The sequence below is a fragment of the Chamaea fasciata genome, unplaced genomic scaffold (assembly GCF_029207755.1).
Source record: "Chamaea fasciata isolate MVZ Bird 193981 ecotype frontalis unplaced genomic scaffold, bChaFas1.0.hap1 SCAF_6, whole genome shotgun sequence".
Classification (NCBI taxonomy): Eukaryota; Metazoa; Chordata; class Aves; order Passeriformes; family Sylviidae; genus Chamaea; species Chamaea fasciata.
In genome coordinates, this window is record NW_027094091.1 from 70,635,614 (window position 1) to 70,650,147 (window position 14,534).

The 14,534-nt window shown below is 44.7% G+C and overlaps 1 protein-coding gene across 6 annotated transcripts in view; it reads left to right on the forward strand.

Moving 5' to 3' along the window:
• Positions 1–14,432, forward strand: part of WRN (WRN RecQ like helicase) — a 29,368-nt gene extending 14,936 nt beyond the window's left edge. For 2 of the 6 annotated variants that reach the window (XM_066184780.1, XM_066184782.1), the window contains exons 16-37: positions 61–129; positions 642–724; positions 1,220–1,326; positions 2,026–2,213; positions 2,318–2,495; positions 3,046–3,227; positions 3,572–3,673; positions 4,038–4,130; positions 5,471–5,612; positions 6,370–6,543; positions 6,624–6,721; positions 7,008–7,083; positions 7,252–7,322; positions 8,437–8,515; positions 8,794–8,906; positions 9,089–9,203; positions 9,776–9,901; positions 10,757–10,919; positions 11,387–11,601; positions 12,747–12,818; positions 13,289–13,426; positions 14,124–14,432. In XM_066184780.1, coding sequence (XP_066040877.1) covers positions 61–129; positions 642–724; positions 1,220–1,326; positions 2,026–2,213; positions 2,318–2,495; positions 3,046–3,227; positions 3,572–3,673; positions 4,038–4,130; positions 5,471–5,612; positions 6,370–6,543; positions 6,624–6,721; positions 7,008–7,083; positions 7,252–7,322; positions 8,437–8,515; positions 8,794–8,906; positions 9,089–9,203; positions 9,776–9,901; positions 10,757–10,919; positions 11,387–11,601; positions 12,747–12,818; positions 13,289–13,426; positions 14,124–14,246 — 2,707 coding nt within the window. In that variant the 3' untranslated portion in view covers positions 14,247–14,432. The remainder of the gene's footprint in view (positions 1–60; positions 130–641; positions 725–1,219; positions 1,327–2,025; positions 2,214–2,317; positions 2,496–3,045; positions 3,228–3,571; positions 3,674–4,037; positions 4,131–5,470; positions 5,613–6,369; positions 6,544–6,623; positions 6,722–7,007; positions 7,084–7,251; positions 7,323–8,436; positions 8,516–8,793; positions 8,907–9,088; positions 9,204–9,775; positions 9,902–10,756; positions 10,920–11,386; positions 11,602–12,746; positions 12,819–13,288; positions 13,427–14,123) is intronic. The other 4 variants (XM_066184783.1, XM_066184785.1, XM_066184784.1 and 1 more) reach the window with 4 other exon arrangements.
• The last annotated feature ends 102 nt before the right edge of the window (positions 14,433–14,534 follow it).

Sequence of the window (14,534 nt, forward strand, 5' to 3'; positions counted from 1 at the left end):
GCTGGAAGCTAAAGCTTGGAGAGTGAGTCTGTTCATGACTGTGCTTTTTTATTTCTGCAGAATGACAGGGATCCCCGCTTGTTACCTTGGTTCAGCTCAGTCAAAACAGGTCAAGAATTCCATCAGAGGGTGAGTTTTGGCCAAGATTTCTGGTACTCTGGGCTGTGACTTAGGGGTGCTGGAGGGGTAGGATATCTCCCTGCTCCATCCTCACTGAAATTCCTGGTTCTGGCCCAGCCCTGGGACCTGGCACTCAGGATATTGTTTGCATTCACCCAGGCTGAGTGTGTGGGAGGCTACAGCCACCCTCCTGTGCCTTTTGGCTGGGGAGATGGAGCTTATTGACTCAGCTGTGTTCTGATTTATACCTGATTTTAGGCTGGTTTTAGACCTGTATCTGCCATCAACACAAGAGTCCCTTCTTATTCTAAAGGCTGGCAAATCTGGTTTTCCTTTTCCTGTAATGCCTTGCTTTCCTGTGGTTCTGGAATGTTTTCTATGGTCTTCACTTAATTCCTCTTGTTTCCCATCAGAAATCTGTTGTTCTCACATTGTTTTTCAATGCAATCACGATTTTATTGAATTTAATCGTCTGGGGTCTTCTGTGTCAGTGTATTTATTTTTTTTTCCTGGTCTTTCAGGGGTCAGTACAGAGTCATATACATGACTCCAGAGTTTTGTTCAGGGAACTTAAATTTACTTCAGGACCTTGACCAAACTGTCGGTAAGTTGGAGACAAGGCTGTGGGTGAGTTGCCAGGCAGCTTAAATTGATCATTATGCTTAAGCCTTTTCAATAATTGAATGTTTTTCACCCATTTTTTGGTAAGAGTAGTGCCACCATTTATTCCCACTCATCACACAAGATCTGTCACTGATGAAAAAAATCCCATGTGAGTGTGTGTGAGACAATCAGGCTTTGTGTTGCAGTCCAGAGAATACAGCAAATGACATTTGTGATTCTTATTTGTGACTGTGATTGATAAGCAGTGAGTGGGAAAAGGTCCTGTTGGAACTAGTTTGAGATTTTGATCGGTGTGAGGGGATATTGGAGCTCAGATTGTGGTGACGGGGAGACTGTAAAAGCTCTCAGGCATTTTTTATGGAAGAGGACTTAAAGCTGGTGCAGAAGAAAGCATTCCAGGGACAAAAACTAAAGCACTGCTGGTGACTTCTCAGGAAAACTGGAGCTTGCTGTGCTGCGGTTTTGTGTCCCCCAGGTATCACCCTCATAGCTGTGGATGAAGCTCACTGCATCTCCGAGTGGGGCCACGACTTCAGGAACTCCTTCAGAAGTTTAGGCTTGTTAAAGAAGACTCTGCCATCGGTAAGGTTTGGCACTATTTGGTTTCTGATGCAAGAAAAGGGTTTTGTGTGATATTTCGGAAGTATCAGCCGTTTAATGTTGTACTCTGGGTGTACTAACCACACTGGTTTGGAGCTGGAGCATCCCTGTCAGTGATCGGGCTTTGTAGGTTTTTCCTAATGTTTGAACAAGGGATATTCTGAACTTGGACTGCCAGAAACTTATGAAATTTAAATTTCTTTGGATCCCTATGCTGAGGAAGATGATGTCCCTAAGCTTCTGGTTTAATATTGGAGGATTTTGTTTTACCTGATTGAGTGATTTGTAGGAGCATGCCACTGATGTCTAGACACTCCTCAAGCACTTATTGCCTAAGCTCAAAAATTTGGACCTGAACTTAACATACTTTTATTTGAAGCGTCATCCTATATTCCCTAGATTTAGCTAATCACATCAGCGAATTACTGTGGACTCGTGGAACATACATTCAGAATAAAACTTTGTGTTTCAAGCGTTCTGTTCCTGTCTGCTCTCTCAAGAGCTTTGGTCTAAAATGTTCAAGCAGCTCCGTATTAACTATATTCTTCAAATGACTGAACTTATCCAATGACAGACACAATAAAGTGCCTGTTTAGGTTCTGTGTCTGTAGACTCTTGAGGTTTTTGGTGTAAAAAATTATCAATGAGAAGTCATGAGTATCATTCTGCACCTCTTTGCAGGTCCCCATTATTGCTTTAACCGCAACTGCGAGTCCCTCCATTAGAGAGGACATAGTGAAATGCCTGGACCTGAGGGATCCCCAGGTCACCTGTACCAGTTTCGACAGACCTAACCTGTACCTGGAAGTTGGACAGCAAAGTGGAGACATCTCTAGGGATTTGAAGCAGTTCTTAAGTAGGAAAGGAAGGTAAGGATTTAAGCCTGGTTTTGATCCCTCAGATGTATTTTTTTACAGGCAGGTGGCTTTTTTTGTTCTGTGTCTTTACATGTTGTTGTTGTTGTTATTTTCAGCAGTTCTGTGTATGAGTTTGAGGGCCCCACTATCATCTACTGCCCTACAAGAAAGGCCACTGAGCAGGTGGTGTGTGCACTGAACAAACTCAATGTGGCCTGTGGTACCTACCATGCTGGGATGGGGAACAAACAGAGGAGAGACACTCACCACCAGTTCATGAGGGATGAAATTCAGGTACGTAGGAAACAAAATTGTTTTGAGCCTATGTAGAATTGCAGAGTTTTTGGTAGAAAAAAATTTTGGAGTATCAACCTGTGTCAGCCATGTCCTCTGTCTGCAATTCTGGGTGAGGAAATTTCTGGTCTGTGCTGACAGGAATAAGATTCCTGGCTTATCTTTTGAATTTCTGTAGTAATTCCCTTAAAAATCCATGGTATCCAAGGAAAATGGTGGTAGCTGGAACAAGACCACAGCTTCTGTGAGCTGCTTCTTTCCTGGGCAGCAGAGATATCCTGGGACTTCTTGTGTTCCTTTTCATGATCTGTTTCATGCCTGTTGGCAACAGCTACTTGAAAACACTCCCGCATTTGCCACAGCTCATCATCCCTCTCGTGGTTATAATCCTATGGCTGTGCTCTGGCCAAACTCAGCACTGCGGGCCTGAAGCTGTTGTGATTCAGGCTGAATTTTGTGTCTGTGGCGGCAGATTCCCACCGAGTGTGTGTGAACTAACCCAGGCGTATTCTCTGGGATGGCCTGAAGGCACGTGGCTCCTGTTTTGCAGTGCGTTGTGGCCACGGTGGCGTTTGGAATGGGCATCAACAAGGCCGATATCCGGCTGGTCATCCACTACGGCGCCCCGAAGGAGATGGAATCCTACTACCAGGAGATGGGGAGAGCCGGGCGTGACGGGCTGCCCGCAGCCTGCCACGTCCTCTGGGCTCCAGCAGACCTGGTCTGCAACAGGTAAAGCCCTTCTCTCCCTCCTCAGGGCCTTTTGCCATGGGTGTCTGCAGTTCAGCAGCCTGTGGGCTTGGAAGAAGCTGTCTATGTCTCTGTCCCTCTCCTGTTCTAGCCTCTTTGGGATAATGTTTCTAATAATATGAATAAAGTGCTCTCCTGAGTATGCCCCGTGCTCTGAGGATCAAGGTGGGTGGAGAAGCAGGCAGGCAGCTCGGGTCTGGTTTTAGTAGGATATTTTTTCCAGCTCTTCCTAATGAATTTGCGAGCACTGTCTGGCATATTTCATTTTTGGGGCAGGGGAATAGTGGTCAGCATTTAAGGCTCTGCATTTTTTGCCTCTGTCTCAGACGCCTCCTGAACGAGATCCACAACGAGAAGTTCCGGCTGTACAAGCTGAAGATGTTGGCGAAGATGGAGAAGTACCTGGTGTCCCATAGCTGCAGGAGGAAGTGAGTGCTGGAACCTTTTTAGTGCTTTGTCACTGCAGGCAGCTTTGGTAAGAGCTGCTGGGACTCGGGCACAGCTGGGGGTTGCAACCAGAAGGCATCTCAGGCTCGCAATGTGTTCTACAAGCACAGAACATTCTATTCTATATTAATAAGCACTATCAAAAGTACAACCTTCAGCACATTCATACGTTTCCTTGTTTGCTTTTTTTAAAAAAAAAAGACTTTTCCTATAGAGGAATCAAGGCTAAATAATTGGTTCCCCAGTGAATTAATTAATGATGCTGATTTCAACTCCATTTTCTGCAATAAATTTCACGTGTAAATTCTTGGTCTTTTATTGAATTCTTTTTGTTCCCTTGGGTAGAATCATCCTGTCTCATTTTGAAGACAGACAACTCCGAAAGGTTTCCTCTGGCATCATGGGCACAGAAGAATGCTGTGATAATTGCAGGTCCAGGTAAGCTTTCTTCCCTGAAGGCTGATCCTGGAGGCTGTGTTCTCTGAGACTGGCTTACAAGGCAAATTATCTAAAAGAATTGACTTTCATGCATCTGATCTTGCAGCTGTTCAGCCTGAGGTTTATTTTTGAACATCTCTCTAACCTTTTCCCAGCGAGTCGGGCAAACCATGATAAGCTCTAAGTTAGGCTCTGGGACAGCCTGGAAACAGAGCAGGATCACCGTTCCTGCTAAGACAGGTTTAGAGCAACACTCAGTGAAAAAAAACTTCTATTCATCAGTTTAAGCCCTGTTAGGTAATTAATCCCAAAAGACAACACTTGCAAGTGGTGTGTGGTACCAGGTGTCTAAGGCTAAATTGCCCCAGTGTCCAGGGAGCTGTTCTCCTCTGCTGACATGTGCTCTTTTAACCTTGCTAATAATCTCATGGATGTGCTGAGGGGGACTCAGGAGGCTGATAGTCACAGAGGTGTGAGCAGAAACACCTTTGTCACTTTCTTCTGTAGTTACAATAAAGCTTTCCCTGAAGTTACAGGAAAGGATTCCTTGGTCTCTCTTGCTGTTAGCCTGATGCTTTCTGATCCCGGGCAAGATGTTAGGCTATGTTGCTTTCAGGAGAAGTGTTACCAATTTAGCTACTGAATTTCTGTATGGCAAGGATTAGGACAGCTTTGCCTGGCCTCTACTACTACTAAGTAAGCAAAGAATTGAAAAGATCGTAATTTCCCTCTTTGCAGTCACCTTGCTGTGCCAATAAAGAGCCAGGTAGTGAATTTGTATTGCAGAACTGAAATCACTTGAAATAGATAATTTTCATTTTTCTCCTTAGAAGTGGTTTGTGCCGGTAATTTTTTTGTGGATTCCATCAGTCAGTAAGAAATGCATCAGCAAACCTTACGTAGCCTTTAATGGGGTTGCCCTTTACTCCTGGTTTTTGTTTTTCCTTTGTGTTCTTAAACAGAAAAAAGCTTTTAGGTGCAGTTAAAGAAACGTTGTGCATGCCCAAACCAATGCCAATATTTAAATACTGGATTCAAAAGATTGCTGAGACAATGTTCTTAACCGCAGGTGTCGTGGAGAACTTGATGTTGGGTTGGGCAGTTGTCTGAGAAGTTACAATGATAGCAACATAAATGTCTCCTGAAGTTACGTTGATATAAATAATTAAACATGTTTAAATGTATAGAACTAGGGGTGACATTAGAGGCTAAGTACAAGTCAATCACTTGTGGTTATTTCATTTAATTATTTCATTACTCACTGGGTTGACAACATTTGGAGCAAGGGAGAGGGGACTTGATTTGTTTGTGTTAAGCTTGGCTTCCTTCGTGCCTTTCAGGGGCTCCTGCCTTGCAGCCCCCAGCGACTTTGATGGCGGATTGCAGGACTTTGGGAAGCAAGCACACCAGCTGCTGTCTGCAGTGATTGCCCTGGATGAGAAGTTTGGGACCAGAATGCCAATTCTGCTTCTCCGAGGGTCTGTAAGTGATGGTGCAACTCCTTGTGTATGTTCTGAGGGGAGGGGCTGTGACAGTGTCCCTCTTCACTGGTCTCTTAATCCACGCATGGGTGTGCATTCATGTCAATGTGTGTACACCACTTTTCTTGGAGAGATGGATCCTCGACTTTGGGAGGCCGCTCAGCTCCACTCCCCGTGCAACAAGCGAGATGATTGTCCTCTAATTTTTTATGAAAATGCGTCATTTTGATTATCCTGAAAGGAACAGCCTTTTCAGAATGAAGGATAAACGTCTTGGCTCAATTAGCTGGCTTGTGTTTGAATAAAGCAAAGGATAGCTTGCACTGTAGGTTTGTGTTGCTGTCTGAATTGAAATACTGAAGTAGGAAGTAGGTTGCCAGAATGAATATAAATTAATTTCCAGACACCTTTAATTTTAATTGTTTTGAAATACTAAGCAAGAAACTCACTGGAAATAAATTAGAATAAGAACAAAATACTTCTATGTTTACAAAACGAGGAGAAAAGGAATGACCTGTAGTACCTGATAAAACTGGGTGAATTATGTTCCCTGTTTAACCTTTTAGTGAAGTTAAGCTGCTGATTGTCACACAAGTGTACCTAGGGAAAAATGAACTTGTCATGCCCTTGGCAGAACGTAGATCAGGAGTGGAAGAGGTTGGAGGAGGCTCCTCACACTTTGATTTACTGATTGTACTTGAAGCTTCCCTCCTGTGCAAGGAGTGGACAAATCTGACAGATTCTTTCCAAACTTCCAGTGCTCTCAACGCTTGCCAGAGCGGTACCAGAGGCACCCTCTCTTTGGCTGTGGAAAAGAGTGGCCAGAGAACTGGTGGAAACTGCTCTGCCAGCAGCTGATCATGGAAGGGTTCCTCAAAGAAGCCTCAGCCCGTAACTGCAAGTTTGCAACCATTTGTGTGCTCACGCAGAAGGTACTTCCGGAAGTGAAATGACCCACGGAGAGCTCCTCCTGAGTAATCCACAGCTAAGCCATGTGGTTTATTTCTCTCAGGGTAGAAATTGGCTGTCAGAAGCTGAATCTGCCTCAAATCCAAGTCTTCTGTTACAGTCCAGTGAAGACCTTAATCTGCAGAGACCTTCTACCAGGTAGTTGTAGCTCATGGGTTCTCTTGAACACTTCTTTACTAACATCAAATCTGTCTCTGAAACCTGTTTTTGGAGAAGGCAGGGTTGAACAGGAGGAGGCTTTGAGATCCTCAGTGCTCTGATTTTTTTTTTTTTCATGAAGAATGACGATTCTAATAATTAATCAATAACTTCATTTGCCAAATACATCCCTGTACCAACTTGAAATCAGTTTATTTAGCAGAATGTTATTTTTTGAAGGGCAGTGTCACTGTACAATGGAATTAAGATATAATTAATTTCATTGCAGCAGTAGGCGTTCGCCTGTGCTCTCCAGGCAGCGCTCCCCAGGCACAAAAGGAGCAACACAGTCACCAGGCAAGCAGGTCTGTACCAGTCCAACCCTCCTGCAGTTCGATCCATCCTTGCTCAGGTTAAAAAAAAAAACCAACCCAACTTGCAAACATACCACAAATTAATGTTTTATCAACGGCAAACTCAGTGAAAAGATGGTAAATCAGCATTTGTCTTGTTCTTCTGGTTTTTTTTAATAGATGTCTCTCTATGAGATGTTCAATTACAGAAACGGTAAGACTCCTCCAAGAAGCACTAACATGCCTAACAGGTAGAGTACTTGAAATTAAAACAGATTTGCCTAATTCTGACTGTGTTAATGGGGATACTGCTTGTCGGGTGATCATTAAAAGGAGCATTTTTCCTGTGAAATGGGTGTGGAAATGTTTAATGCATTTAAAAAAAGACAAGTGCCTAAAACTTGCTGTACACTGCATTATATTTCAAAATATATTGTATTTATAAGATTTCACAATTAACATCAGGGAGCATGGAGGGCTCTGCCTTTTCACACTGGTCTGGAGAAGACTGAGACCAACTCGAGGCTCCCTCAGGTCAAAAGAAATCAAATAACCTCTTGCAAAAAGCAGACCAAATAATTTGTTTTCCTGGCTCATGTGCTGCTTCAGATTAAATGCACCTTGTATTTCTGAGTGGATTCCTCCTTCAGGCCACCGTTCTGGTGCTGGCAGATGACAGCAAGAGAGGCTCTGTCACTTAGGTGAATAGTTACCACTGCAGCCACGTGAAGACAGATAATTTCTAGGGCAGTTAAAATCCAAATCAAGTTATTTTGCACTGTGCTTAGGAAAGGAGGCTCTTAGTCCGACTTGTGTGCTACCAGATATTGCAGTGTAATCATGGCAGTCCAGTCAAGGGGAAATGTCCCTGAGCGCACAGACTGGGAGCTGTGCTAATTCCACTCACAGCACAGCAGCTGTGTCCCTGTCACTGGTGGGCAGTGCTGTTTGCTAGGATTAATGTTGTCAGCCATGGGCAAAAATGAAAGGTGGGATGTCATAGGGGACGAGTGGCTGTTAGAGCTTGTTTTTGTTCAAGATTTGGGAATCCAGCATTGAGAGATCTTGCTGAGTCGGGTTGGTTTTTTTCCACCCGGACTCCCACAAATATTATTTCTTCTGCTTGAGCTTTGTACAATTACAGACTGGTTTTAGGTTCCAGCACCAGATCAGAGACATTGTGACATTAGGGATACTGCTGGTTGTATCCCAACCAGCTCCAGTCCTGCCTGAGGGCAGAGCTGGTGTGAGGTGCTGTTGGAGCTGGTAAAATAAGATGGGTTGCTGCTCCCCCACAGCCCTGAACCAAGTCCCTGAATAAATTCATCTAAAGCAAGGCTTGCTTACCACTTGATTTTTTGTTAGTGTTTCAGGGCGCTCACCACTGAAATCTCCTTTGAAGCCCCAAGAACCAGGTGTTTCATCCCGAGAAAAAGAGCTCGAGGTAAGCTTTTCCGGGATAGGGAGGATATCTCTCAATTGCAGTCAGCCTGCAAACTACAGATGTTCTGTGTTTGGGTGGCTGGCTTGGACAGCGCTAAAAATTACTGAGTTGTTTTGAACAGAAGTCCCAGAATAGGACTGAAATACATGAGGAGGGATGACTGGATTGCAGGGGTTTTGTGTGTTTTTGGAAAGACGGGGAGGTGATAACTTTTGCTCTTGTAACAATTACACCTGTGAGTGATGCAGAGCTGAGAATTTGGCTCCTTCCTTCCCCAGACTGCTCTGTACGGCAAGCTGCTGACTGCTAGACAGAAGGTAGCTAATGAGAAGGAAATTCCTCCAGCTGTCTTGGCAACCAATAAGATCCTGGTGGAGATGGCCCGGATAAGGTAAAGCCAGCATGCAGACATGTTGTACAAACTGGGGAGCTTGCAGGCCAAGTCACAAATCCTTTTCCCGCTTCTCTTGGGAGAGTGGAGGCATCTGAAGTGCCTCCCCCAGCTACTAAAAGGCATTAGGCAGCGATATTTTGGGACTGTCTAATGTTGTTGCATTCTTCATCCTAAACCAGGCCTACAAGCATTGAGAACCTGAAGAAAATTGATGGTGTTTCTGAAGCCAAGTCCACCATGCTGATGCCTCTCCTGGCGGAAATTAAGGACTTCTGCCAAGTAAATGGCTTGCAGGTATGATGAACTCAAGTGTCTTCTCCGTGGCAGGGGCCTTTAAGGATGGGATTTGTTCTGCAGCTATTGGACTTCATGGAGTTGTCTTTCCGTTTCACAAAAAAAATACTTTGCTCTAGCAATGGGAACCAAAAGCATGCCTAGTTTTTTAATTGTTTTCAGGGAGTCTGTGTTGAGAAAGTTCAGCTCAAATGGAGAAGTTTCCCATGCAGACTGAATGCCACAGTTTGTTCTGATGGAATAGTTTCACATGGCATGAGGAATACCTAAGATGATGTGCTGGCCTGGGCACTGTGTTCTGGCTGGTTTTCTTGTTCAAGTTCCTTGGATGACGCCGTGCTGGTTTTAGTAAGATGGGAGCATGTGGGTGTCCATCTGGATTCCCTCCTTGCTTTAGTTTTCCCTTCCTTCTTTACTTCTTTTTAAAGAATATGGAGCTGGGGTCAAAACCAAGCTCCAGAGAGATGAATGATTGTTAGTGTTACTTTGTCAGACAACTTCAGATAATGGGAGGGTGATCCATTGGTTGTCACTGGGATACAATTAATTTAATTCTCCTTTATCTCACTTAGACCGACACATTCCCCACATCTGAATCTAAGGTTCAGAAAGAAGCATCTCCCTGGAAGTGTGCTAGAGCCCTTTCTCCCTCAGAGGAGGTCACATATATCCTGTTCCAAGAGAAAAATTACTCTCTGGTAAGCTCTTGACTGTGGAGGCTTTTGCTTTGCTGAAAACGGACAGCAGGGATTCTTTGTCTAGAGGAGGGAGATGTGCAAGTTCTCTTAAATCCTTGCACAGTGCTGGATAGATTGCTTTAAAACTCTGAGGCAGTACCTTTCCTGGGAAATGGCAGATCCTCTTACTTACCTCTGAAGTAAGTGGCATGGAAAACTGAGGTGGGATACAGTGAGTTTTTAATTCCACAGTAAGCAACTCAAGTTGCTTTGCCATTCCCAAGAGTATGGGTCAGGTGGTCCCCAAGTTAAAAGTGTACCTAAGGATGAATTAACAAGAAATATGTACAGTTGTTAATGGGCAACTTGATGCTCTGTATCCACTGATCCTGGTGATATGCACAGTGTGTGTATTCCTTGTGGAGAAACTAATAGAAACTTGAAACGGGCTTTTTTGAAGAGTACGAGATTCTAGTTGTAAATCTGCCCTTGAGAAAAACAAGTTTGGGTCAATCAAGTCTGAGATGCTTTTCTTCAAGGCAAAAGTTTTAAGAGGAGAATTCATCCAACATGTGAAAATGAGGGGGAATTTGTTTTGGTGCTGTTATCCGTGTTCTGTATTACGTTGGCCCCTGAGACGTCAGGTGCACCACAGCTCCTTCATCTCAGCTAAGTTCAGGGTGAGATGTTGCACTCAACCCTTGAAGTTTTGAGAGGGAAACACACTTGACAAGCTGGAAAAGAAATGAGAGAGCTACTAGGAATAATGCAGTGTTTTGGGGAGCTTTGTCGCGCTGCCGTGTGCCGCTGTCTCTGGACTGTGTTTCGGGAATGACGCTTCCTCCCTGTGAATCCCGTGTGCCTTTGTTTCCCCAGAGGGACATAAGTGAGTGCAGATCTCTGCCCCTGGCTGTGGTGGGGAGTCACCTGTGCCAGGCCCTGAGAGCTGGCTATGCTGTGAGCCTGGAGCGGGCAGGTTTGACTCCTGCCGTTCAGCAGGTCATTAGGGGCGTTATCCGCAGCCCTCCCGTTAACTCCGGTAAGCACCACTGCCCTTAACCTGAGCCCCCTCATGCCCAGTACAGCCATCCATCAGTCCTGGAAGGACTGCAGGGTCACTGCTCTCCTTTCAGGGTTCAGCTGTAAAACAGCTCTATCGCGATCCATAACAACGGGGCAGACCTTTACAAATCCTTTGACTCGGTTGTATGGAAATGATTGGGACGTCCCTCTTAAATCTGTATTTACTTAAGTGTTTTTTGGAAAAAAAAAAAAGTCAGCCTGACAAAGTATTCCTGTAAGTGCTGGCATCCTCAGAAAACACACTGGAAATTTATCACTTGATCTTACAGGTGAAACCCACACATTTTTATCTTCTTACCTTTTCTATGCCTTAATCCATCCTGTGCTTTAATGAGGTGCAACGAATGTATTTTGCAATATAAGAAAACTGCATCATGAGCAAGAAGCTTAAGTGATTAATATTGTATTTATATTTTTTCCCAGACACTACCAAAATTCAAGAAATTAGAAAACTTACTCCTGCAAATATTGAGCTGTATCTGATCAAGATGGTGATTGCACTACTGGAGAAAGAGGATAGAAATAAATCTCAGGATGGCTTAGGTATCAAAAGAAGGTTGGTGTGGCCTGAAGGACAGCAGGAAAAAAGAGGAGCAGATCAAGCAAGCAGGGAAGGTGCCTTATGGAATAAAACACAGGTTAGTAAAAGAAGGTTATAAAACTGTTTGTCTGTTAAGTCACTTTTTCTTTGTAGGAGCAGACTAACAGAATGTTGTTGGTGTTTCCAGCAGTGCTTAGTGTCCCATCTTCCCAATCCATCTCTCACCCAGTTTTGAGTAGAACTGCCTCCTCCTCAGAGGAATTCTCAGAGCAGAAACTGAGGGTTCTTTCGGGATAAGTATTGACCTAGGAAGAGATCAGACCTGTGCAGCTTAGCTGTGATTTGCTGCACACATTACAAGTTCTTCCGAGTATGAAAACTTGGATATGCTTGTTCCTTCATAGCAACCAAATCCGGCTTGTGCCCTGGCTTTGTTTCTGTGCCTTGGTACCTAACAACCAACCTGATATGGGAAAAGAGATCCTCCTACTAAGCAGGAAGGTTAAGAGGATGAAAAAGCCAGAGGCAATTGCAGCCAGGAATGTCTCAGTCTTTGTCTACCTTTATTGCCTGAAACTGTTGGGCACAGCCTGATAACAAGTGTCTCCTGGAGGACAAATCTTGGGAAATAAGGAGCTCTTTGTTGCTGTTTGAGAAAATCCAGGGTAGTCTGAGCCCTCTGCTGGCCTCTGTGACCCCAAGTCCCACTTCAGCAGGACACCCTGCACTGAGTGGCAGCTGCTGGGAATGGTGAAAAGAAATACCATACCCCAAATCCTGCTACCTGTGCTGGGATTTCATGTCTGTTCCTTACGGGGCTTTGGGCTGATTTCTTAAACACCGGCTCAAACAATTTTTCAAGCATTGCTATTTTGCCAAATTGATTTTTTTGCTTCCCTGAGTGCTGTTTTGTTTCTACAATATCTGTGTCAGTGGCTTCTTTTTCCTGCATTTGACCTCCTGGCAGTCTAATTGCCTGAGCTCTGGTCACACTTTTCCCTGCTTGTGTTAGCTCCTGGAGCTAATAGTGGGAACGACAATATTATAATAGTAATCAAATTATTATAATCCAAAGGAACAGATGCAAATCCAAAATCTAATCCAAGCAGTCTTTATTTACCTCTCCTACAGAACCAGAACTCCCTGGTTCTAATAATCCTCTGTAGCAAGCAATTTTAAATCTCTTAATGGATATTCTTGGATTTGAGTGGCCTGATATTGCTGCTGCTGCTGCTTTTACAGGGTAATGGGATCAAGCCAGCATCCAAGGAAGGAGCAGAGAAAACCCGTCTGCATGTGGTGCCTTTGGCTTCGGTAAACAGATGTTCTTACTCTAATAATTCATGTGGTAAACTCGCCATTAAGTGAGGATTTTGGTAACACAGGGATGTGTAGCTGATGCAGAAATGTCAGCATGACTGCTGCAACCTGTGACCAGCAGGATGATATAAAAAACATGAGTTAATATCTCTGTGCTGTTTTTAACTGACACTTGACCTGTAAAAACACATTAGAGAATATAACACTTGTGAGTCAGAAGTAAATATTTCAAGTTTTCAGAGCCATAGGGAATGGGGGAAGTGTTCTTCTCCACTTAAAAAAACCCAAAAGGCCCAAGTACAATTTCCAGCTGCTGTGTTTGAAATGCACGAACTTCACTTGCACTAACTTTACTGTGGGGAAATGAGTAAGAAACAGGCAGTGCCCTCATCAAGCAGAGGTGTTGGAACTTTGTTGATGAGTGACCCAAGTGACATTGTGCTTCCTTTCTGTCCCACGGGAAGGCTGCAGGGAGCGTGGATGCCAGGCAGGCAGGGAGCAGCGGGGCTGCGGGCCCCTCAAAGCCCATCCCACCAGCCTCTTCCGACCAGCCTGCCCTCCATCCTGAGGAGGAGGAGCTCTTTGCCGACTCTCAGCCAAAGGTGAGGCCGAAGGAGCACAGCCCAGACCTGGGTGACTGGGGTGGGGATCTTCAACAACCAAATTCTCAGCTTCTCTCTGGGTTCCAGACTGTGTCCAAAACCTTGGCCTGGCTTGCCAGCCCATTTGTCTCATCCATGCCCCTGAGGCAGTGATGCCATGTTGCTCTTATTGTCCTTGCTGTGTCCAAATAGCCCAGTTGGACAGCGGCAGACTGCCACAGGAAACTTTTCTCCCAGCACACATTTTGTCAGCTATCTTGTGGCAGATGCTTCCAGCATTTCAAGAGGACATTTTGTTCCTTTTTCTTCCTTTTAAGTACAGGGTTCTGTGAGGCTGTGCCGATCACATTGAGGATTTTTGCACTGGTGTCTGTAGGAACAGATGTTAAGAATTCTTATTTAAAAGGGAGCTTATGTCTCTGACCAGCAGCACTTGTTGAACGCCTTGCTTCAGTTTGAATCTGGGTATTGCTGTGAGTGCAAACCTTTCTCAGCCTCGATTCTCAGAGTTTAATTCTTAATCCCTTAGGTTCTTGAACAAGGCGTTGGATTTAAGTGAGGCATTAAGCCTTCCATGAGCAATTTGGACATTCATGGCTCCAGCTGAGCATGAATTTGAGGAGGAGTAGAGCTGTGCGAGTGAGCCAGGCTCTCGATGTGCGTTTCCTTCCACCTTTGTGCTTTTGTTTCCTTCCAGAACTCGCATCCCCCTGCTAAGAGGAGGGTGCCAGAATGGTTTAGAACCTCGGCAGCGACAGCTGGACCTGTAACCCAGACCAAGAAGTGCAAAACAGAAACCAGAAAAGGGATTTTCAGTTGAATGTGGAAATCAAAATGATTTGTCTTTTAATCTTTCCCGCCACCACGAGCATTATCTGCCACAGACTGTTGCTTCACAGGGGCTTTCATTGCCCCTGCTCTACTCTGCATTATTCCTGCTGCTGCCTCTTCTCATCCTCAAGCAGCACGTTCAGGACTTTTTCACTGTGTGAAACATGTTAATAAACCGATTTAAATAAATATCCGCGCTTTTTTTTGGTGTGGGTGGGGGGGGGGGGGGGGGGGGTGTGTGTGAGGGCGGGCAGGCCCGGGCCGCGTTGCCATGGCG